The 24,261-nt window shown below is 36.4% G+C and overlaps 1 protein-coding gene across 2 annotated transcripts in view; it reads left to right on the plus strand.

The window, feature by feature from the left end:
* The window catches only part of WRN (WRN RecQ like helicase), a 142,027-nt gene extending 123,301 nt beyond the window's left edge, over positions 1-18,726 (plus strand). For both annotated transcript variants that reach the window (XM_054497957.2, XM_054497956.2), the window contains 3 exons: positions 1,987-2,149; positions 11,672-11,880; positions 17,654-18,726. In XM_054497957.2, coding sequence (XP_054353932.1) covers positions 1,987-2,149; positions 11,672-11,880; positions 17,654-17,680 — 399 coding nt within the window. In that variant the 3' untranslated portion in view covers positions 17,681-18,726. The remainder of the gene's footprint in view (positions 1-1,986; positions 2,150-11,671; positions 11,881-17,653) is intronic.
* Positions 18,727-24,261: the final 5,535 nt, after the last annotated feature.

Here is a 24,261-nt window from a genome sequence, read left to right on the forward strand (position 1 = left end):
GGAGGCTGAGGCAGGCGGATCATTTGAGGCCAGGAATTTGAGACCAGTTGGACAACATGGGGAGACCCTGTCTCTACTAAAAATACAAAAATTAGCCGGGCGTAGTGACGCATGCCTGTCATCCCAGATACTTGGAAGGCGGAGACATGGGACTTGCATGAACCCAGGAGGCAGAGATTGCAGTGAGCTGAGTGCGCCACTGCATTCCAGCCTGGGCGACCGAGCAAGACTCGGTCTCCAAAAAAAAAAAAAAAAAAAAAGACCATATGTAATGTTTCTTCATTGTTCTAAGATAAATCTTTAAGGCTGTTGAGGTTTTTTGTTTACAAAATGGAGAGTAAGTTTTAATGGAATGGGACAAAATGAGGCTTACAGTTAAGTTTAATTTGAGTTCACATCCTCTTGACATTAACGTTGATTTGGAACAAGTGATATGGTCCAATGCCTGCTTTTCTATAGTCTGTTGTTCCACTAGTGCCTGTGTTACATACCTTTTGTTCAGGTTTTATCATTTAAAGTAAATAAGAATAAACAGTCCATAGCTTATCTTACTTACTGAATAAATGCTCTAATTTGACAGTCATGTTTCTTAAAGTTCCTTACAAAGGCCATTGCCCAAGAAACCAAATAATTCCATTATACTGTTTTTGAAATAGAACACATAATAAATCAGAATTTTAAGTTCAGTTTCTTATGTAAATAATAACTTCTATGTACATGTTAAATATGCCTGTATATACCTAATTTGACCATGTACGTATAGTAGAAATGAAAACAGTTACTAAGAAAATTTGTTATTGGCTCCAAATTTTCTGAATAAAGTGTATTCTAATGCTCAGCCGTAACATGGGGTTTCATGTGTTAGTTTATGTATTCATGGTTAAAAATGTGAAGACTGTTATATCTTCATTTGTGTCTTTTGGTATTATTTGGTTGTATTTTATTGTGTGATATGGTGGTATAATTATCCTTACCTCCCAGGAGTCTGAGAGGGTCTTGCCAGTTAACCGCAGAATTAAACATCCTTAGGACTAATTAATCAGGAGCAGTACTACAATTAGTTGGAGGTAATTTGAAACCTGGTATCAAATAACCCTGATATTATGCACACATGGTGCACACTTTTCTAGTAGACATTTAATGAAAGTAATTTAAAACCTACGTTTGAAGGATGAAAAACATTGCCTTAAATGCTCTATTCTGTGAAAGTATCAACATTTATGCAAATACAGTCTAAATTCAGACTTTGAAAATGTATTGAAAGAGAGGATCATGAAATAAGTTAGAACTGAGTGACAAAGCTTTCTGAGTGTTTAAAAGAATGTTCTACCTAATAAGTATCTGAAATGTATTTGGAGCCACATTTGTTTAAAGAACTGTATAAATATGTAGCACTGTTCATGTGAAGTTCAATAGTAGGAAAATGCTGACAGCCCTTGTGGAACTGTGGTTATTATTATTTTATGAATAGAGTCAATTTCAAACACCTATTAGAGTCTTCTCAGGAACCTTATATAGAATGCATCTAGAGCCTTATGTTATTGCTAAGCATTTTAGGATTTGTCTTCTTGAAAATTCGTGTAACCAAACCACTATGTGTTATTTCAAGTGTATATAGTATTGGGTTGCAGTTTACTATGTTTTCAGAAGGTTGTGACAACTGTTAGACTTACAGAGAATGACTTCTCTGTCACTTAACGGCTTTCTAAAGTGAATAGAGAGGGGCAAGGATTGTATTCTTCGGTAAAGCTGGGTGATTTTGTTTTATTCAATACATTATAATAAGTATAAAAGGTAGAACCTATAGAGAGCTATAATGGGGGTAGTTTTAAATAAATTCTGAAAATGAAAAACTTAAGTAAAGGTTTAGTTCATTGTTTATTTCACACTGAGCATTTACTACCTGAATGTTTTGGACATTTTATTTCCATGACTGGAGTGGACACTTTTACAACTCACTGGGTTCTTTTGCTGTTCTTTCTCTAGAAGAGCATAGCTGAGAGCAGGATTCTGCCTCTCATGACAATTGGCATGCACTTATCCCAAGCAGTGAAAGCTGGCTGCCCCCTTGATTTGGAGCGAGCAGGCCTGACTCCAGAGGTTCAGAAGATTATTGCTGATGTTATCCGAAACCCTCCCGTCAACTCAGGTGAGAAGCATGGCCTGGCTCTGCACCCTTAATGACTTGATGAAGTAAACAAGCAATCCACTATATTTTTCACTTTTAACAGCATTAATCCTTTATGCTATTGTGAAAACCTTATTTTTGTGATTCTTTTTCTTGTTTTAGGAAAACAATCTTTCTTCCCATTATCACTCAGAGGAAAATATACTGAGAAATTTTTTTGTTCTGTTTTGTTTTTTGAGACAGAGTCTTGCTCTGTTGCCTAGGCTGGAGTGCAGTGGCATGATCTCGGCTCACTGCAACCTCTATCTCCCGGGTTCAAGCGATTCTCTTGCCTCAGCTTCCTGAGTAGCTGGGACTACAGGCGTGTGCCACCATGCCCAGCTATTTTTTGTATTTTTTGATAGAGACAGGGTTTTCCATGTTGGCCAGGCAGGTCTGGAACTCCTGACCTCAGATGATCCGCCCACCTCAGCCTCCCAAAGTGCTGCAATTACAGGTGTGAGCCATGGCACCTGGCCAATACACTGAGAAATTTTTATTTTCCTTTTCAGCTTAATTAAGGTTACAACTTCCCCACCATCCAAAACAGTGCACTTTCATTTTTTTTCTAATTTTTACCTCATCACTTGCAAAAACCATATTTTTCTCCACATTCATTCCCAGTAGCTTCCTGACTCCTAGTACTTCCCTAAACCCTTCTGAGTCCTTGTCATTGGTTTCGCTTGAGTAGCCTTTCTAATCAGCACAGTCATTGGTATCAGTTACTGTGACATGGAAGGGACAGACCAAGTTCTGTGGGCCGCCATATAGAAGGATTTCCTGTCACTTTGCTGCAGAACCTCAGCTGTGCTCGTGGAGAGCAAGCCCCTTTGCTTGCCCTGTAGAAATATTTTAAATTATTATCCTTTTTTTTTTTAACAGAAGTAAATAGGAGATACGTTAGAGGATTTTCTCTCCTAGATGTGTAAATACAAACTTGGGGTCTTATAATTCAATAAATCTGATAAATTTCTTTAGACTGTTAGGATAGAGCAGTGGCCATACCAACAGCCTCATCTCCAAAGCTGCAGTGAAGATACTTTTTACTACCTTAAAGTCTTTCCCACTTGTGAACAACTTGTGAACAATTCCCCCCAAGAATTTGGAAGATCACTCTCTGAAAGCACAGTCAATACTGTACTTAAATGGATCTGAGCAAAAATAAGTCACTTAGAAGACAGGATTATTTCTAGGCTTGAGCATGACTTGACTGAAGGTCTAAAGAATGAACAGCTCCTTCACTTCCATTGATCACGGTGGAAGCACAGGGAAAGGACAGACACGGAGGCAAGTTGGAGTAGTGTTCCTCTAAGTTCCAGGGATGCGGGGGAGTGGCCAGGGGACTTCAAGTACAGTAAATAAATAACCTATTTATAAGTTATGTCAATGTCATGTTTGAAATAGAAAACCAAATACTGCATGTTCTTACTTATAAGCAGGAGCTAAAGTTGGTGCATATGGATATAAAAATGAGAACAGGCCGGGCGTGGTGGCTTGTGTCTGTAATCCCAGCACTTTGGGAGACCTAGATGGAAGGATTGCTTGAGCTCAGGAGTTCAAGACCAGCCTGAGCAACATAGTGTGACCCCCATCTCTACAAAAAATAAGAAAATTAGCCAGCTGTGGTGGCATATACCTATAGTCCCAGCTACTCGGGAGACTGAGTCAAGAGGAGTGCTTGAGCTCAGGAGTTTGGGGTTATAATGAGCTGTGATCATGCCACTGCGCTCTAGCCTGAGTGACAGAGTGAGAACCTGTCTCAAAAGGAGAAAAAAAAAAAAGTAACAGTAGACACTGGGGACTACTGAGGGGAGGGAAGGAACAATGGTTGAAAAGGTGGGAAGGGACAGTGGTTGAAAAACTACATGTTGGGTACTATGCTCACTCTCTGGGTGATGGGGTCAGTTGTACCTCGACCCTCAGCATCCTGCAATATACTAATGTAACAAGCCTGCCCATGTACTACCTGAATCTAAAATAAAAGTTATAATTTAAAACAATTATCATAAAATCAGAAAATAAAGGTCTGAGATGGAAAATTAAAAGACCAAAGCCACCCATAAGCACAATAAATCCCTCCCCCCAAAAAAATTTTATATATATATATAAAAGGTATTGCGCCAGGCATGGTGGCTCACACCTGTAATCCTAGCACTTTGGGAGGCCGAGATGGGCAAATGACTTGAGGTTAGGAGTTCAAGACCAGCCTGGCCAACATGGTGAAACCCTGTCTCTACTGAAAATACAAAAATTAGCCAGCAGTGGTGACGCGCGCCTGTAATCCCAGCTACTCAGGAGACTGAGGCAGGAGAATCGCTTGAACCGCGGAGGCAGAGGTTGCAGTAAGCCAAGATCATGCGACTGCACTTCAGCCTGGGTGACAGAGCGAGACTCTGTCTCCAAAAAAATAAAAATAAAAAAGACCTTGTACCCTGACAAGTTTTAGTTTGTGCAGGAATGCTAGAATGACTCAAGACTGGAAAAATCTTTAAATGTTAATTACCACAATAAGGGTAAAAGGAGAAAAATTACCTAATGTCATCTGAGCAACAAGAAAAAGAAATGAAAGGCATTAAAAATTGGGAAAAATTTATATTTGACAGTATCTTAACAACGAATTCTGCTTCTATATCACTTCCTAGCTTTCTGATGATAACTTCCCATGCAGATCTGTATGTAAGGAATGGACATAGTAGTCATGCTAATCTGAGTATTTATCTGTGTGATACTTATGAATTAACGATGTAAGTTAATAAGTTAGCATTTTGTGAACCTGGTTAATACCGATTTGCTAAGGTTAAATTAGCCAAATCCTGAACTAAGCTGTAAAACATCCAAGGTAGGGTAGAGAGGCATCTTATGAGAAAGCTGGCCAACTCTCCTGGTCACCTTCTAATCTTCCTAACTTCAGAAATCAAGGCAGAGAGAGGAAAATAGTAATTACTTTGTAGGATTAGATTTATGGTTGTCAAAACCTCTGTTTCTCCAGTGCAGAATGAGAGCATTTTAGGGAAAGCCAAAGAGTCAGATGTCTTCTTCATGCTTATAGTCTGAAATTTTTCTTCCTTTAGAAATGTACTGTGTCTCAGGGCTTAAAGCCATTTGCATCTTTCGATGAGATGTTGAGTAATAGGCAATATTCTCTGAAAGAATTTGTGTAGGCCAGGCACAGTGGCTCACACCTGTAATCCCAGCACTTTGGGAGGCCGAGGCGGGCAGGTCACTGAGATCAGGAGTTGGAGAGTTGGAGACGAGCCTGATCAACATAGTGAAACCTCGTCTCTACTAAAAATACCAAAATTAGCTGGGCTTGGTGGCACACACCTATAATCCCAGCTACTTGGGAGGCTGAGGCAGGAGAATTGCTCGAACCCCCATGGGAGGTGGAGGTTGTAGTGAGCCGAGAGTGCGTCATTGTACTACAGTCTGGACAACAGAGTGAGACTGTCTCAAAAAAAAAAAGGAATTTGGAATTTGTGCAGGTCCCCCCACCCCCTTTTTTTTTCTATTGGCATTTTTGTTATCATTTAGCTGTCTTCTTTATTTCCTGAAACTTACAGGTGGTGTTGGTCTAGTCAGTAAGAGCAAAGGCTTTGTCAATAGATAGATCTGTATTTAGACCTTGGCTCTAGCATTTCATTGTTATGTGACCTCCATCAAGTGACCCAATTTCCCTAATCCTCAATTTCCTCATCTCTAAGACAGGGAGAGTTAATATTGCCTGTCTTATAGAATTGTGAGAAATACAGTCACGCATCGCTTGATGATGGGGATGAATTCTCAGAAATGTGTTGTTAGGCGATTTCATTTTGTGGGAACCTCACAGAGTGGACTTAAACAAACCTAGATGTTATGGCCTACTACACACCTAGGCTGTATGGTATAGCTCCTGTCTTCAAACCTGTACAGCATGTGACTTTACTGAACACTGTAGGCAATTATAACACAGTGGTATTTGTATATATAAACATAGTGAAACATAGAAAAGGCCCAGTAGAAATACAGTGTAAAAGATTTTTAAAAAAAGGCTGGGCGTGGTGGCTCATGTCTGTAATCCCAGCACTTTGGGAGGCCGAGGCAGGCAGATCACTTGAGGTCAGGAGTTCAAGACCAGCCTGGCCAACATGATGAAACCCCGTTTCTACTAAAAATACAAAAATTAGCCGGGCGTGATGGTGGATGCCTGTAATCCCAGCTACTCGGGAGGCTGAGGCAGGAGAATTGCTTGAACCCAGGAGGTGGAGGTTGCAGTGAGTCAAGATTGTGCCACTGCACTTCACCCTGGGAGACAGAACGAGACTCTGTCTCAAAAAAAAAAAAAAAAAAAAGATAAAAAAGGGTACATCTGTATAGGGCACTTACCACGAATGGAGCTTACACCCTGGGAGTTGCTCTGGGTAAGTCAGTGAGTAAGCACTGAGTGAATGTGAAGACCTAGGACTGTGCACTGCTGTAGACTTTATAAACCCTGTGCACTTAGGCCACACTCACCCCTGTGATATGAGTCTACTTACTGTATAACGTACGTGCATATATGTACCCTTGAAACTAAAATAAAACTTAAAAAATTTATCTTCTTTTGCCAATAATAAATTAACCTTAGCTTAGCTTACTGTAGTGATTTTTCTTTATGAATTAAAATCTTTTTTACTCTTTTGTAATAACAGCTTAAAACACAAACATATTGTACAGCTATACAAATATATTTTCTTTATATCCTTCTCCAAGCTTTTTTCTGTTTTTGATTTTGTTAAATTTGTTTTTACTTTTTACATTTTTTTGTTAAAAACCAAGACAAAAACCCACACATTAGCCTAGGCCTACGTGGGCTCAGGATCGTCAGTCTCACTATCTTCCACCTCCACATCTTGTCCCACCAGGTCTTCAGGGGCTGTCATATGCATGGGGCTGTCATCTCCTATGACAACAATGCCTTCTTCTGGACACCTCCAGAAGGGCCTGTCTGTTTTACAGTGAACTTCTAAAAAATAATAAAATGTATAGTATAGCAAACACATAAACATAGTAACATAGTCATTTATTATCATTTTCAAGTATTATGTACTGTACATAATTGTATATGCTAGACTTTTACACAGCTGGCAACAAAGTGAGTTTGTTTACACCGTTACCACCACACACACATGGGTGATGCTTTGCATTGTGATGTTACGATGGCTATGATGTCACTAGGTGGTAGGAACTTTTCAGCTCCATGATAATCTAATGGATACTTGTTCCTGTTGGCTGTCCGTCGTTGACTGAAACATCATTATGTGGTGCATGACTGTAAATTAGATACTGTTCAGAAAGCTTTGGCACACTGGTAATAGCAAATGGTGGTGGCGAATATGATGATGATGATGATGATGATTGAAGACACAGATGGTAAAATTTTATGGTGTCTTAAAAGTACCCTCTAAATATGATTATTTTTATAGTCTGTCATTTTGAATAGGCACTTAAGAATGTATGAACTTAATAAGTATATAAGAAAGAATGTTCCCCAAAATATATCTTACAGAGACATACAATTTAAGAATTCAAACAGGTTGTAAGGGGGTGGGGGCGGGTGTGCGTGTGTGTGCGTGCGCACGCATGCGTGCTCATTCACACTAAAGAATTCTTGGGCATATGTTCCTGAATGTCCTAAATGGACATTCTAACATCACTTCATTATGGGCAGAGGGAAATGGTAAAGAAAAATTTCATATTATATTATTCAGCCATGTATTGACAGCATCTGTTTTATTTGCCTATGGTAAAGAATTGAAGCGCTGTTAATTTGCTTTCTAAATCATGTAGGCACAAAGTTATGGAACTTTAGATTTAGAAATGAAATTGGAAATCATTACACTTTCCCTTTCCTATCCCCACCCTGTTTTGGAGAGAAGGAATGTGAAGCCTAGAGAGTTATAAAACTGTTTTAATACCATGTCTAAGATTAATGACTGAACCAGTTTCTCTTTTTACTCGTGTTAAAGTTGTATTGCCAATTAACTTAAAAGAAAGAAATATGCAATTTCTAATCCTGATATAGGATATGGGTATGTAAACTCTAACTTGATGAGTGAAACAAATTAACTTATTTATAATCAGTTTCATATCTTTATTTATTGAGTGTCTTTAAATACCCCTTACCTTTAAAGTAAGAAATATTAAAATCAAGCAGAATATAATAATGAAAATTCTTAAGATATACTTATTAAAAACTTATCCTTCTGTTAATACACTGTATGTAGGTTGTACGTACAATATGAAAAAGTGTATTTTTGTAGCCTACTTTTAAATCCAGAATAGAGGAGGTTAAGAAGGTTGTGATAACCATGAGCTCTTTTTTTTTTTTTTTTTGAGACAAGGTCTTACTCTGTTGCCCAGGCTGGAGTGCCGTGGCACAATCATAGCTTACTGCAGCCTTGAACTCTTGGGCTCAAGCAAGCCTTCCACTTCAGCCTCCCAAGTAGCTGGGAACACACCTGGCTAATTTTTAAATATTTTTGTAGAGATGGGGTCTCACTAGATTGCCCAGGCTAGTCTTGAATCCCTAGCCTCAAGCGATCCTCCCACCTCAGCCTGCCTAAGTGCTGGGATTATAGGTGTGAGCCACTGAGCCCAGCCCTCTTTTATTTCTTTTGATAGTGCACTCATAATCATTAAACTATCATTTCTGGATGTGAGATTGTGCTTTTGGATTCTTATTTTTTCTTTATAAAATACTTTTTGTTCTCTTACTGGAGAAAACATTGTTGGATTATAAATGATATAACAAGGAATGAGGATATACATACTATAATAATGATTCAGATATGTTATTTTCATATTTTATTTAACTGTAGCCATGCCACAATAATTTAGAGTTTTAAAGAACAAGTTTGATTGAAATCTAAACTTTGTACAATCCTGAATTGAGAAGTTTCCTGTATTTTATTATGACACAATCTTTACCTAAAATTAGAGTAATTATGAATTGAGAAAGCATAGCTATTAATTTCATACTCTTATTTGTTAAGTAGATTTTGTCTGGAAAACTGTTCATATTTAAAGGAGCTTTGTACCTTTGTATTCTTTTTGTTTTTCCTTGTTTATATAATTTTAAACTCTGTTTATGGATTTGGGATTCTAACTATGCTTAATAATAAATTAAGGCATTGAATGAGGTACCTAGACAGTATTTTGATTAATTTTATTCCCCCATTCTTAATGTGCATGTAACTGGAAAATTAAGAGTGGCTTACAAGGGATCTACTACAAAAGTAAGGGTAATATGATCTCTTTTAAAACACTAAAGGCGTGTAGCCGGTGTTGTCGTTAATTCTGCAGTAGATATTTTCAGCACTTATTTACATGGGAAGTTAGAGCAGAGTAAGATGCACCTGTAAAGCTAAATGCCACTTATTTGCATATATATATAAAACGCAGGATGAATTTATCATAGAAATATAAAGGGTACTTACAGAAATGTACTAGAAAAATATATGAATTTTTAACTTATATCTAGAAGTTAACCTTATACATTTAACTTTAAATCATTAATAGTGGTTTAACACCATAAGCGGATGTTTATGCATCATCATTTTATGAACAAAAGACATTCTAATTTTAGAAATAAAGTGATTCAAAAGAGAATAAAATATCTTATTTTTTCTTTTAAAATTAATTTGTTTAGCCCATTACATGATAATAGCTCAAGCTTGTGTGATTTTTCCCTAAAAAATTGGTTTATAAATATTACATTTATAGTATGAAGAAATTAATCATACATAGTTTATTTGTCTAATTTCTAAATACCCACGGAAAAAAATGAATTTAATGGAATGTAGTTGTGTATTACTTGGTTTCGAGTGTGGGAAAATTTATATGGTCTTTCTAAAACAGCACTATCAGTAGAAATACAATGTGAGCTACATATGCAATTTTAAATTTTCTAGTAGCCATATTTTAAAAAGTAAATGGATGCAATTTATTTTGATAATATAATTTAATCAGTCTACTATATTTAAAATGTTATCATTTCAACATGTAATCAATATGAAAATTATTAATGAGATATTTTACGTACTTTTTTCTGTAATAAGCCTTTGTAATCAGGTGTGTATACTTTATATATACAACAAATCTTCTGATGCTAAATTTTAACTGGAAATACTTGATCTGTGTTTAGCTTTTGTAAAATTTACTGTTGAACAATGTGGACTAATGTGCCCAAGTGGTTCCAAACATATTTTAAAATTTGAAGACAAATAAAAGGGAACTCAAAGTAAATTTGGATACATACATACAACAGAATACTCAGCCATTAAAAAATGATGAAATAGTAAAATTGGGGGAATTTTGATGATACTAGGATGATATAATGACCAAGGGACAAATACAATTTTAGTTTGGTTGAGAGATGTGATAATCACGTTGCTGATTTTACTATGTATAGAGGTTATCTTTTCCTTTCTAAGATTTTGAAACTTTAATTAGTTAACCCACTGACCTAGTTTCTATTAGCTGTGTAACTTTCTCTTCCTGTTTTCTTGTTTTGTTTTGTTTTGTTTTTTGCTTTTTAACTGCAGTGTTTTGAGGAGTCTTGGAGTAGCAAGGTAATCTTTGGAAGAAAGGAAAATGTAAACCTGAAAACTAATAATTTAAAGAACGTCTTTTCAGGTTGTCATTTGAAAAATACTTGGTTTCTGATCACTGATTTGAATTGGGTGTCAAATGTTTGTTATGTTTTGTAAATTAGGTGAAGATGAGTGAGTAGGTTCTAAACTGCTTGGGTTTACCGCACTCTGGAGCATTGCAGAAGAATGTGATGTTGGAAGGAAGTGCTGAAACATAATTATTGGCTTGTCTATAGGAGGGTGCTGCATAATTTTAGAAGGTGTCAAGAAATTGACACAGTCTGAATTAGTTCTGTTGAGTTGCAAAAAATGTAAAGTTTCTTGATTCTGAAAATAAGAAATATGTTCCCAGAAATCTCATCTAGTTAATGTGCTTTTAAAATCATTGATGTCTCTTGTTATTACAATAATAGCCATTGAAAGAATCTTTTTTATTAGAATCTTATTTACAGGTACGATTAGCTTCTACTTAAATAAATTATTTTTATACTTGATCTTAGGCAAAAGGCCAAGTGATCAGAATAAATTATTTTAAGAGAAAACTAATTATAATTGATATTTGGAATTGGAAGCACAATTTCCTTTAGAACAATTCCATGAATGGTTGTTTTGATTCTCACGGCAGCCCACAAAAGACAGTTTGAAACACAATTTATGCAGTGTCAGTAGTACTGACCTGACTTTGGATCTTGGAGGCAGGGGCTTCAGGTGATACCCGAGTGGAGTTTTTACTCCATTTCCATTCCGTAAGGATACAGGCATTTGAAAGAGGAAACTTTTCTTTGGCAACCTTCCTCCTTCCTTTCTACAGAATATTTCACTATTTCTAGCTCATAGGTTTTCTAAAATATTATCTGTAATTTATTTTGAAATGGAGTTTTTTTATCTGTTACAGATATGAGTAAAATTAACCTAATCAGAATGTTAGTTCCTGAAAACATTGACACGTACCTTATCCACATGGCAATTGAGATCCTTAAACATGGTCCTGACAGCAGACTTCAACCTTCATGTGATGTCAACAAAAGGAGATGTTTTCCCAGTTCTGAAGAGATCTGTTCAAGTTCTAAGAGAAGCAAGGAAGAAGTAGGCATCAATACCGAGGTATTAATTATATATAGAATTTTCATACAGTGTCAGTTTGTTCAATTTGCATATCCTAGTACTAGAATGCTGTATTTTTTGAACTGTTATGAATTCTGATATGATTACTTTCTGTATGTGCTACATTTCCTTTGCTTTTCATAAATATGATCTGAGAAAAGTGATTAAAAAAAAAAGACAGTAAAAGGGAGGTTTAGTCCATCTGTTTAGCTTATTGTGTAGAATGTCAGCTTAAATTTTACCTGTACCTCATATTGACCATATAACCTGGAAAATCTTTCTTTTGGAGGTATAGTTAATGGATTTAAGCATATGGCAGTTTATGTAGTTAATGAAAGTGAAAACAAATTGTATTATAAATACCTCCCAAACTGGTTTATTATCATTCTATCATTCTTCATGCTCTGTTACTATGATATTGAATATCTGAGGTACAAGGATTATTGTTGCTCGTGGCTCTGAGCATTTCCTAGTGCTTTTGCATGATGAGAGAAAGATTACAAATTTAGTATTATGTTAGATGGTATGTTTTATTAAAATCAAATGCTTCAAAAATAATTGCTCTGTGTATGGCATGAGATAAATAGCAATCAGATATATTATTTAATAATATGACTCTATTAAATGATGGCATAAATTTGAAAATTTGACCTTCGGTATCTTCCGGGTCTAAAATTATATGACTCCATTATAAATGTTTTGGAAATGATTAACTAAAAAATTGTTTCAATTCTTAGTTGGTAAATTCAATGTGGTAGTAGGTGGTGGTGATTATTTTGTATTAGAGAATTAGGAATTACACTGTAGTTCCAAGGTAATCTTTATAGGATGTCCAGCAATTAAACCCCTACTTTTTTGAATTGCTTAAAAATAAGGGAACTGATCTTTTTAAATTCTGTACTTGAGTTACGTTTGTATATAAAGTCATGTCCTAGATAATCTAATGGAACTTAATTAGTTGGAAATCTTTATATTGTTTATAACTGAACTAGCTATAAGAGGAACATTAAAGAAAACATATTTTGGGTGGAGGTAATGAAATTTAGCTTCTGATGCTCAGCCTTTTATTTCTGTAATCTATACCAGATACCTAAGACCCTCTTATTTTTTCCCAGCTTCAACCTGTCAGTACAGGAGAAGGTGTAACTTACTATTTTTCCTCAATATTGAAGTACATTTGTAGTGAAATATTATTTTAACTATATATTGCCATTTTTGCTTTTTCCCTATTTCAGTAACATTTTTCCCTATTTCAGTAACATTACATGTCAACAAGAGAATGGGGGGGTATTTTGGGGGGGTTGGGTGGGAAGAAATTTTACTAAGCTTGCTAGATTCTAAAAGGTATACCTTATTTGGCCCCTTTTCCCCATTTAGGGGAACAAGGGTGTTGGGGTTGGGAAGTAGATAAGAGATGAGAGTAAGTCATCCAAAGCATATGTCTTCATCAGCCTCCCTGTATGAAAAGCTGATTTCTGTAGAGTGTTGGAGGCCTACTTTCAGAATCTGTCATATGTTAACATTCATCTTCTCTACTGACTTGATTTATACCCCTTAGTCTATTTCATTTTATAATTATGACAAAGGATAAAGTCATTAGAACAATTTCTTTTTATTGACATATTGTTATGTTTATATCTCTTGTGTTTGCTATTAAGATAGAAGCTCAATCATGTCTTTGTTTAACAGAAAGGTGATGTCTTGGCATTGATAATTCTGATTCAATATCCATAGGTACATGATGGATTCTTTAAATATTTAGTATTCTTTTATTTCTGGAAAGTTTTCTTAAATGATAGTTTTTTTAAAATTTCATTTCTATAAAGTTTTCTTAAATCATACTTTTTAGTGTTTTGTTCTGTTACTTCATATTTCTTCTTCAGGAACTCCTGCTATACATGTATGTTGGATCTTCTTTACCCAGCTTCAATATTTGTCACTTTTCATGCATTCTTTTTATTTCTTCATTTCTCTTTAAATTTTTTTCTTCCTTTTCACCTTCTATTTCTCTTTTAACATAATCAGCTGTATTTATTTCTATATTCCACATAGCTTAGTATTCACTTATTTTTAAATTATTTTTAAAACATTTTTTAGATTTAAAAATTCTTTTTTTATTTATATATACCTATATTATTTTATTTTTACCAAAGGAGCAACACTATTAACTGAAGACTTCTGTAATTTTTTCTTTTATTTTTGATTCTTCAGTTTTCCCCCTCAGTTTTGAATTTTTCTAATTTTGATTTGTGATGTCCTTTTGTGTTTTAGATAATTTTCCTAATGTTTTCCAGCTCATTTTGAAAGGCTACAGTTTTATTCTGTATCTAAGCAAGTCTTTCTGGTGTCAAAGATTTGACCTTGATACTTTTGTTTTACTCATTTTCGTATGATATTAGTTTTCCTGTACTTTCAAAAGAAGGCATGGTTCAAGATGGCTTTCCCAATTTCACATCTGTCTCTAATGTTTTTGTGTAATGTCTAAAATATGGAAACTTGGTTTATGAGATCTACTCTGCTGTTTTAATCTGGGCTTTCTCTTCCTTTTGTCTCTGTTGTACCTGTCCTGCTTGGTTTTGATTGAACCCCAGTGGTTTCTCCTGAATGTGGAGCCTTCTCCTAGAAGGCAGCCTCGGCTAGTCCCAGGGTTCAGAGTAGCCAGCTGCTCTCTTCACCTAAGAGACCACTGTGGATTCCTTGTACTCACTTGCTATTGGCTTGGACAAAAGCCCTCCCATTTTCAGATGCTATTATCAGATTAATCTCTCATTAATCTGTCTTTCCATTGTATGCCTGTAGGCTATCTTGGGGTTCTCTTGTTATCAGACACCTCCCTGCTTGCCTCTGCGTTCTCCCGTACAGATGTCAGTACTGTGCAGGTCTTAATTGCTGTTGGTGGTTTGCCCCTACATTCTTACAGTTTTAGTTTCCCAAGGATACCTTTAAACTTGGTTTTATTGTAAATGTCGACAATGGATTTTGGGTTTTACTATCTAGTTCTGTCTTAATTCTGGAATTCAGAAAGATTAAAAGCTCTGTTGCTGCTGCTGCTGCTACCTCTTCCCAGTACCCGCTCCTCCTATGTCATTTTTTTCTTCTTATTTTTCTTGACTGTATTAAGAGAATGTATGACATTTCCTGCTTGACTGCTGAGTTTGATTATAAATTAAAATACACAATATTTTATACAAATTATTTTGTAGAAGATTTATTTACAGATGCTTATTCACAGGTAAAATTGACTTATGAAAATAGTTTTCATGACAAATGCATCAGGCTTGGTAACTAAATATATGGATTGATCTTGTTTATAAATGAAACTAAATGTGAACGTAACTTACATATTTCTGTATTTGCTTACATCTGTATGTACACATATAATCAGCAAATGAGTTGATGTTTCCTATTCGTAACTTAATGGTAATAGCTTGGTAACAGAGTTGGGAGTATTAAAAAGATGTAAAGAGCCCCTTAAAATTTTGTTGCTGGGAATTTTAGTCTTCTACTGATGAAGGAAATAGACACTGGAAGGCGTTTCTATTAGGTAACTTAGATCTCATACTGAAGACTTGAAATACTTATTGTTGACACTCAAAAGACACACTTAGTGTAAGTAAGCATTTGCCCCCTTTTCTCAATGAAATAAGATCATTATTATAATTCCATTATAAATGCTGATGATCATATTTATAGAAATATAGAAGATAAGACTTGAAATGATATTAGCTACCAATTAATGAGTTTGAAGAAGAAATCAGGATGTGTTTTGCGATTTTACATTTATTCTTATTTAACTCCAAAGAATTCAGTGATGTTATGTACTATTATTTCCATTTCTCTGTGAAGACGTTGAAGCTTAAGTAACATGCATAATAAGGTCATACATTTAGCAAGTGGCTCAATTAAAGTTCAAACCTGGTTCTGCCTGGTTTCAAAGTCTATGCTACTCCATGGTATTAGGCTACAACATGACTTAGGGTTTCTTCCTCTGCTCTATTGCTGTTCAGATGTCCTCCTCTTTTGGCAGAGTGGGAGAAAATTTTTGCAATCTATCCATCTGACAAAGGTCCAATATCCAGAATCTACAAGGAACCTAAACAAATTTACAAGAAAAAAAAAAGCATTAAAAAGTGGGCAAAGGACTTGATCAGACACATCTCAAAAGAAGACATTTATGTAGCTAACAAATGTGAAAAAAAGCTCAACATCACTGATCATTAGAAAAATGCAAAATGCCTTTTCTGTATGCCACCTTATATCCCCAGTATTTATTATTTCTAAGTCATAGTATCTTACAGTGTATATAAGTCTCATCTGTTCTTTTGATTTTCTCTCCCCTGCTTGCAATTGGGTACCTAGAAACAAAGTTGCAATCTTAGCCAGTTTTTTCTTTAGCCTTTGCTGATGTGTAAAAAGCCCTTTTTTCTACCCTGGATTTCTTTACTTAAGCTGAAACAGCTAAGTTTTTACCTTTTTTAAATATAAAGTTTCAGAGTCTTCTGCCAAGGATCTTTTGCTGTTTTCCTACTGTTAAATATTTCAAAGCCTTTTTTAAACATAGGAAATATAATCAAACATAGCAAGCAGCTGATGAACAATATCTAGATAGTCTTCATTATTGAAATGGAATAAATGGTATTTTTGTATTTTAGGCCAACAGACACCTTGTACCTTAGATAAGGCCAACCTTCTCATAAAATCCCTCAGTTACTTTTATTAATAATAACCAAATTAACTCTGGATTCCAGGGTGTACTCATGATGGAATGATTTCTCTATCATGTTATCCTGAGTATCTAGTACTCTGAGATAACATAAATGTATGCCACTTTAGGCTTATGAAACACTTAGCTACTTAAAATTATTTAATTTTTTTTCATGTGCAGATGGTATTGTACCCAAACACTGCCTTTGTGTGTGTGTGTGTGTGTGCGCCTGTGTGTGTGTGTGTGTTTTTGAGACAGGGTCTTACTCTGCTCAGGCTGGAGTGCAGTGGCGTGATTATAGCTCACTACAGCCTTGACCTCCTGGGCTCCAGTGATCCTCCCAAAGTGTTGGGATTGCAGGCGTGAGCCAGCTTACCCAGCCTTAAATTATTTTTTTTCAAGGATGTTTAACCTGAGGGTTAGAGGCTCTTTGGCACGTGAGCTGCTGAAATGTGTATGGAAGTATTGTGCACGTGTATGTTTTTCTTTTTTTCTGGAAAGTGGATCTGTAGTGATTCTCAGATGAGTCTATGAGACAAGAAACTTTTATTTTTTTCATTTATTTAGCAAATGTTTGTTAAGTGTACTATGCCTTGGCCACTCTACAGGGTGCTGATTGGACCAGTCTGTCTACCTACCACTGTGGATGTTAGAAGCTATATTCTTTTCACATGCCTAATATAACTCTTTGTGTATGTATACATACCCAGGCATGTTCCTTCCTCAGAACATTAAATTCACCATTTCGATCAACTCAAAGCAAGTACACCATGGGACACAGATCTGAAATAATGTCCAGATTGTTACTTACTGAATGAGGTGTCTTGAGTGTGTAAGACTACATGATGAGATGGCAAGTAATTGCCTGAAGAAATGATGTGGTGATTTTGTGTGTCTTATATTTATTTACTTTTTGATCCAGAAATAAATTATATAGATACCACTGTTTTGTTTGGATGGGGGAGAAAGGATGGGTGTATATTCAGGAACCTATGTTACTTTTTTGCAACTAATACCCCTTCTCAGTAGTACAAAGATTTGATTTCTTTTTCTTTCTATTTCCTACAGACTTCATCTGCAGAGAGAAAGAGATGATTACCTGTGTGGTTTGCCAAAGGAAGTGATACCAGCAAGAAATTAATGGACAAAACGAAAAGGGGAGGTCTTTTTAGTTAAGCTGGCAATTACCAGAACAATTATGTTTCTTGCGGTATTATAAAAAGATAGCTATATTTTATTTCTGAAGAGTAAGGAATAGTATTTTGGCTTAAAAGTGATTCTAATTACAAAGTTCACTGTTTATTGAAGAACTGGCATCTTAAATCAGCCTTCCACAATTCATGTAAAGTTTCTGGGTCTTCTGGGAGCCTACGTGAGTACATCACCTAACAGAATATTAAATTAGACTTCCTGTAAGATTGCTTTAAGGAACTGTTACTGTCCTATTTTCTAATCTCTTTATTAAAACAGTGTATTTGGAAAATGTTATGTGCTCTCATTTGATATAGATAACAGATTAGTAGTTACATGGTAATTATATGATATAAAATACTCATATATTATCAAAATTCTGTTTCGTAAATGTAAGAAAGCATAGTTATTTTACAAATTGTCTTTACTGTCTTTTGAAGAAGCTCTTAAATACATTGTTAAATGGTATTAGTTGACCAGGCCAATGAAAATGAAACCACATTTTGGGTGCCATTAAATAGGGAAAAAACATGTAAAAAATGTAAAATGGGTACCAATTGCACTAGGCAAGTGTATATTTTGTATTTTATATACAATTTCTATTATTTTTCAAATAATAAAACAATGTTTTTCATACTGAATATTATATATATATTTTTTAGCTTTCATTCACTTAATTACTTTAAGTACCTTTATTTTTCCAGGATGTCAGAATTTGATTCTAATCTCTCTTATGTAGCACATGTGACTTAATTTAAAACCTATACTGTGACAGAGTTGGGTAAACGATGATTATTTAAGCAGTTCACCATACATTTCAAAGCCTTTGATTGGCTTTTTTGTAAATAAAAATAACTTGTTAAGAAACAAATATATCTGTCATAGAAGAACTAGAAAATCCAGGGAAGTGAGAAAAATGAAAATAAAAATCATTCATAGTTTTACTAGTAGCTAATCACAGTCAGCCTCTTTTGTGTATCCCGCCAGACTTTTTTATATTCATTTGTTTTTAGGTAAAATATAAAAGTCTCGTATATTCCCATTTTTCTGCATTGCATTACCAGAAGGTAGTGGCACCTATTAAATATGTGATATGTAGTTGTCCAGCCATGGCTTCTGCATTTGCATGCTTTTGTGTGTGCATCTGCAATACCCTGTGAATATTCTGTGTGATGGAGTGGCAAGTACACACAGACATGTCTGCTGCATGCCTAGGTACCAGGCTGTCTCCAGGAGAAGCAGTTGTTAGATTATTTGAGTTGCCAATTGAATTTGCTGCTTTTTTTCATGGAATGCCATTTTCACTGAAAAGAATGACTAATGAAAAATGATGATTGGTTATTAGATTTGGATGTTTGGCAGACATTTTCTCAAAATTGAACTAAGTTGGCCTCTTCACGGAAAACAACTGGTATTTGTTGTGCCAATGATAATTGGAGATTTCTAGCAAAATGTATAATTTTGGAAAAGTTGTGTTCCTCCACTGGAAGCTTGACAGCTTTCCTTAACATAAAGAGTTCTCTCTCTCTTCGCTTTCACTACTACTACTACTAATTCTTCTTCTGATTCTTCTTCTTCTCCTTCTTCCTTCTTCCTTCTTTCTTCTTCTTCTTCCTCATCCTCTTCTCTCTCTTTCTCTTTTTCTTTCTTTCTTTCCTTTCTTTCTCTTTCTTTTCCCTCCCTCCCTCCTTTCTTTCTTTCTTTTCTTTCCTTCCTTCCTTCCTTCTTTCTCTCTCTCTCTCTTTTTCTTTTTAGCAGTCCTCCCGCCTCAGTCTCCCAAAATAGTGGGATTACAGGTGTGAGCCACCATGCACAGCCTTACATAAAGCCTTTTCTAATGAGATGGATAGTAATTAACAAATGTGAGTTTTTGGTATTATATAAAGATTTTTTCTGTGTTTAGAAGATCCGTATAACTCAGTGAATCAGTATGTTCTGGATGACTAATATGTGATGTTAAGAAATCATGACTGAGGCCGGGCGTGGTGGCTCACGCCTGTAATCCCAGCACTTTGGGAGTCCGAGGCGGGCGGATCACGATGTCAGGAGATCAAGACCACCCTGGCCAACATGGTGAAACACCGTCTCTACTAAAAATACAAAAATTAGCTGGGTGTGTTGGTGTACGCCTATAATCCCAGATACTCGGGAGGCTGAGGCAGGAGAATCGCTTGAACCCAGGAGGCGGACGGAGATTGCAGTGAGCTGAGATTGTGCCACTGCACCCCAGCGTGGCGACAGAGCAAGACTCTGTGTCAAAAATAAAAAAAGAAATCATGACTGGGTAAAAGATCTGTTCAGAGTACAAGATGGACCAATGGATTTGAATATAACAGAGTATGAAAAAGTTTATTGATATAGTTTCAGATTACACACTGCAACTAATCTTTAAGAAACTATCACTTGTCCAGTAAAATTTCAGAGAACAATGTCCACCATTATCTGAACAGGCTATTAAAATACTCTTCTCTTTTCCAACTAAGTGCCTGTGTAAAGTCAGATTTTTTTCATATACTTCAGCCAAAACAGCATATCAAAATGGATTGAATGCAGAAGCAGATCTGAGAATACAGCCACTTCTGTTAAGCCAATGAGATTTGCTAAATGTAAAACAAGGCTGCTGTTCTCAGTTTTTAAAAATATGTTTTTTAAAAGTATTTATGTTATTGTGTACTTGGTTTACTACTGCTATTTTTAAATAAAACAAGAAACATTTTTAAATGTCTGTTTTAATTTCTAAAGTGGTAGTGATAGATATAACCCACATTAACAAAAGCTCTTTGGGGTCCTCAGTGATTTTTTTTTTTTGAGTATAGAAGGGTTCTCAGACCTTAGAGATTGAGAAATGCTGATGTAATGTTTTATTATAAAGGTGTACCATGAATTATGTACCTTACTTCATATTGTTGCACATTAAAGTTGCTTTCAGTTTTTTTTGTTTTAAACAGCACTGCTTTGACCTTTTTAAAAAAATGAGTCAGGGTCTTGCTGTGTTGCCCAGGTTGGAGTGCAGTGGCTATTCACAGACATGATCATAGCATGCTATAGCCTTGAATTCCTGGGCTCATGTGATACTTCTGCTTCAGCCTCCTGAGTAGCTGGGACTATAGGTGTGCACCGCTATGCCCAGCTGCTTTGAACATTCTTGAAATGAAATATGGTATAGTCTCATACCATATCATAGCCAGAGGGGGAGAGAGAGAATTTTGTTGTTGTTGTTATGTTATCTGTAGTGGACTTTATGCCTTCCCAGCATAAATTCTCTCTTTCCCCATTTTTCGTGGCTCTTGATTTTTGTTGGGGTTCGTTCCAAGGAGAATAATTTCTATCTGGATATTGGATTGGCACCTGTGACCTCTTCTGAGCTAGTCCCTAGTAACAGCGTTTGGATCTGGGGTAGGTGTGTGGCCAGCTGAGCTGCTGGTTCATGCCTTTCCTGAAATGAGCCCTACCTCTGAATATTTCAGAAACATGGGACATTAACTTCTCTTTACTTACGTTAAACCCCTTTGAATGAGGAGTTGTTTTTCACTTCCAGTTGTGTTCAGTTGTCACAGAAGCACGGTGATGTGATTGGTGGAAGGACCCGTTAACAGACCCAGAAGATGTAAAGTGTTTTTAATCTCAAAGGATATGGAATCTCAGAGATAGTTACACCGAGTAGAGGATGAAGCAGCTCCTGGATGGAGGCAGAGGCTTCCTGGATCTTCAAGTTCTGTATTGGTTGTTGTATTAGGTTGGTGCAAAAGTGAGGCAGGAGAATAGGGTCTGGAGGCAGGGAAACTAAGGCCGATTCACACTGACTTCCTAGAACTAAATCAAAAGGAAAACCCCAATTTTCCAGACCTAAATAACAAAAGTACCAGATGGCTCCTCCCTTTCAACTGCCCCTCCCCCCACAACTTTCTGTGTGGCACATGGAAAATTGAAAGTATCTCTGGTTGCTTTCTGCGTAGGAATGTAACTTTGTAACCAATCAGACGGATTGCAGGCCAAGTCTTGTCTGCATAGAAATGTAACTTTGTAACTTCACTTTAGCCTCTGATTGGTTGCTTTCCACAACCAATCAGATGCTTGCATAGGGTGTAACCGTTGTGACTTCACAAAGTGGTTGAAGGGTGGAAGGGCTATTTAAATTTTTATTCAGCCTCTGATTGGTTGTTTCACTTAAGCCTCCGATTGGTTCTTGAGTCCTGGAGCCTGTGGAGGGTACTTTATTTTCAGTAAATGCATGCTTTTGTTGCTTCATTCTTTCCTTGCTTTGTGCATTTTGTTCAGTTTTTTGTTCAAGACACCAAGAGCCTGGACACCCTCCACTGGTAACAAAAGTAATTGGTGTTTTTGCCATTAGAAGTAATGGCACAGAACAAGTACATGAGAGCGATTTCTTATGGAAAATTAAATGGTGCATAAGTCGTGTACTCAGGTAAGGGAGCTGGGAACCGGCAGAGGAAGGTCTCCAACCCACACCCGTGGGATCTCTGAATCTTTGAAAGTCCGTCCTCACCCTGTGTGAAGAATGGGAGCACGGCTGGACTCGTCACCAGGGGTTTTGGGGGTCTGAACTTGTCATTTGAGGGTGTAGGGAGGTTGGATGAGTCACAGGAGTACAGGGAGGGGGCCCACCGGAGCGCCACCAGGACCCCAGCACCCTAGATCCAAACCTGGTCATGCTTCCCACGCTCAGAGGCAAACCCCCCTCCCCTTGGAGGGCGGAGTCAGACGAGGCCCCCTCGCCATCGTTTTCTAGGTCCGGTGGGGGCGGGACTTTAAAGGTAAAAACAGCAATTACTTTTGCACCAACTTATTATCTTCTAAGTTTGCCTCCCCTCGGTCCCTACCACCTGAGTGTGTTTGGAGGCTCTGGCTCTTTGTACCTGCCTGATCACCAGGTGCAAGTAGCTGGGCCAGAAGGACCTCGGCACATTACGGAATATTTACTACAGGAACAGGTGAGCTGAAGGCGAATTCCCCAGGTGTAGCCTGTGACCGTAGATTCAGACAAAGCCCTGACTGTTACATGGAATTCAAAAAAGCTGTAGCCCTACCAGATAGAATAAGAAAAGAATATAGGATTCTTCCTATTCAAATAGTTTGCGTATAATTAAGAGCATGAAAGATCCAATGGAATGAACTCAACGTAGTTTTTGAGCTTAATAGACTTTAAGTATCTTATGGAAAAGAATTGCAAAACCACAGGAACAGTGAAGAAGGTTAGTTACAGCCTTGATGGGGTAGCTGACTTCAGCAGTCTCACCTATCTGAAAAGGTATTTACCAGATTTTGGTTGGGAACATAATCCCTAAATCATTTGAGATAATGTACTTGTTTCCTTACTGGGTAAATGTGTTTAAACCTTGAGAAACTGTAGAATAAGTAGAATATAGAATAAATTAAATCTTTGGTAGTAATATTTTAGGATTAAGGCATAATAAGTACATATATGATATTTAAGCATTTGTAATGCTTGAGATAATTTATCCTACTCAAGTAACAGATTACTCTTGTGACTCCAATGTAAAATGTATCACTGAAAAATTAGTATCTGCTTGTGATTTTTAAGTAGAAACCCTGCCATTTGAAAGGTATTTGCCTTTATTACTGGAGATATTTCATATGAATGTTTAACTTTGTTATTGCATAGAAGTATTTAAACAGATTTCACTTGCAAGAGAAAGATATCTAATAGGTTACTCTTAATCAGTACTAAATTACTACAATTACTATATTCTATTAATATCGATTCATTAAAACCCAGAGCTTTAATTATGTCTCAGAAAATTAATTAAACTTTAGCCTCACAATCAGCTTTATTTTCTAACTCAATGTTTAAAAACTGACGTATGTATTATACTTATTTATGTCTTCATTCAGTAAACATTTGCATTTGTAGCATGCAAGACAACATGCTAGACACATGAAAGATGGAATAAATAGAAGAAAATGCAACACAGATGTCATGCTTTAGAGGGACACATTTACTCTGAAGATTCAATGAAAAAAATCCACAAAAAACTTTTCTACAAGAAACAAAACATTTTAAAGAAAACATTTACTTCGGCCGGGCGCAGTGACTTACGCCTGTAATCCCAGCACTTTGGGAGGGCGAGGCGGGTGCATCACGAGGTCAGAAGTTCAAGATCAGACCGGCCAGTATGGTGAAACTGCGTCTCTACTAAAAATACAAAAATTAGCCCGGCGTGGTGGTGTGTGCCTGTGATCCCAGCTACTAGGAGGCTGAGGCAGGAGAATCGCTTGAACCTGGGAGGTGGAGGTTGCAGTGAGCCGAGGTTAGGCCATTGTGCTCCAGCCTGGGCAACAGAGCGAGACTCCGACTCAAAAAAAAAAAAGAAAACAAGAAAACATTTACTTCACATAATAAGATATGAGAAAAAATGGACTCTCTGAATGAAAAAAAGAGATCATGTGAAAGATTTGCGCATTTTTTTTTAAAGTTATGGACTGAAACACTCTAGTCATTAACA

The sequence above is a fragment of the Pongo pygmaeus genome, chromosome 7 (assembly GCF_028885625.2).
Source record: "Pongo pygmaeus isolate AG05252 chromosome 7, NHGRI_mPonPyg2-v2.0_pri, whole genome shotgun sequence".
Taxonomy (NCBI): domain Eukaryota; kingdom Metazoa; phylum Chordata; class Mammalia; order Primates; family Hominidae; genus Pongo; species Pongo pygmaeus.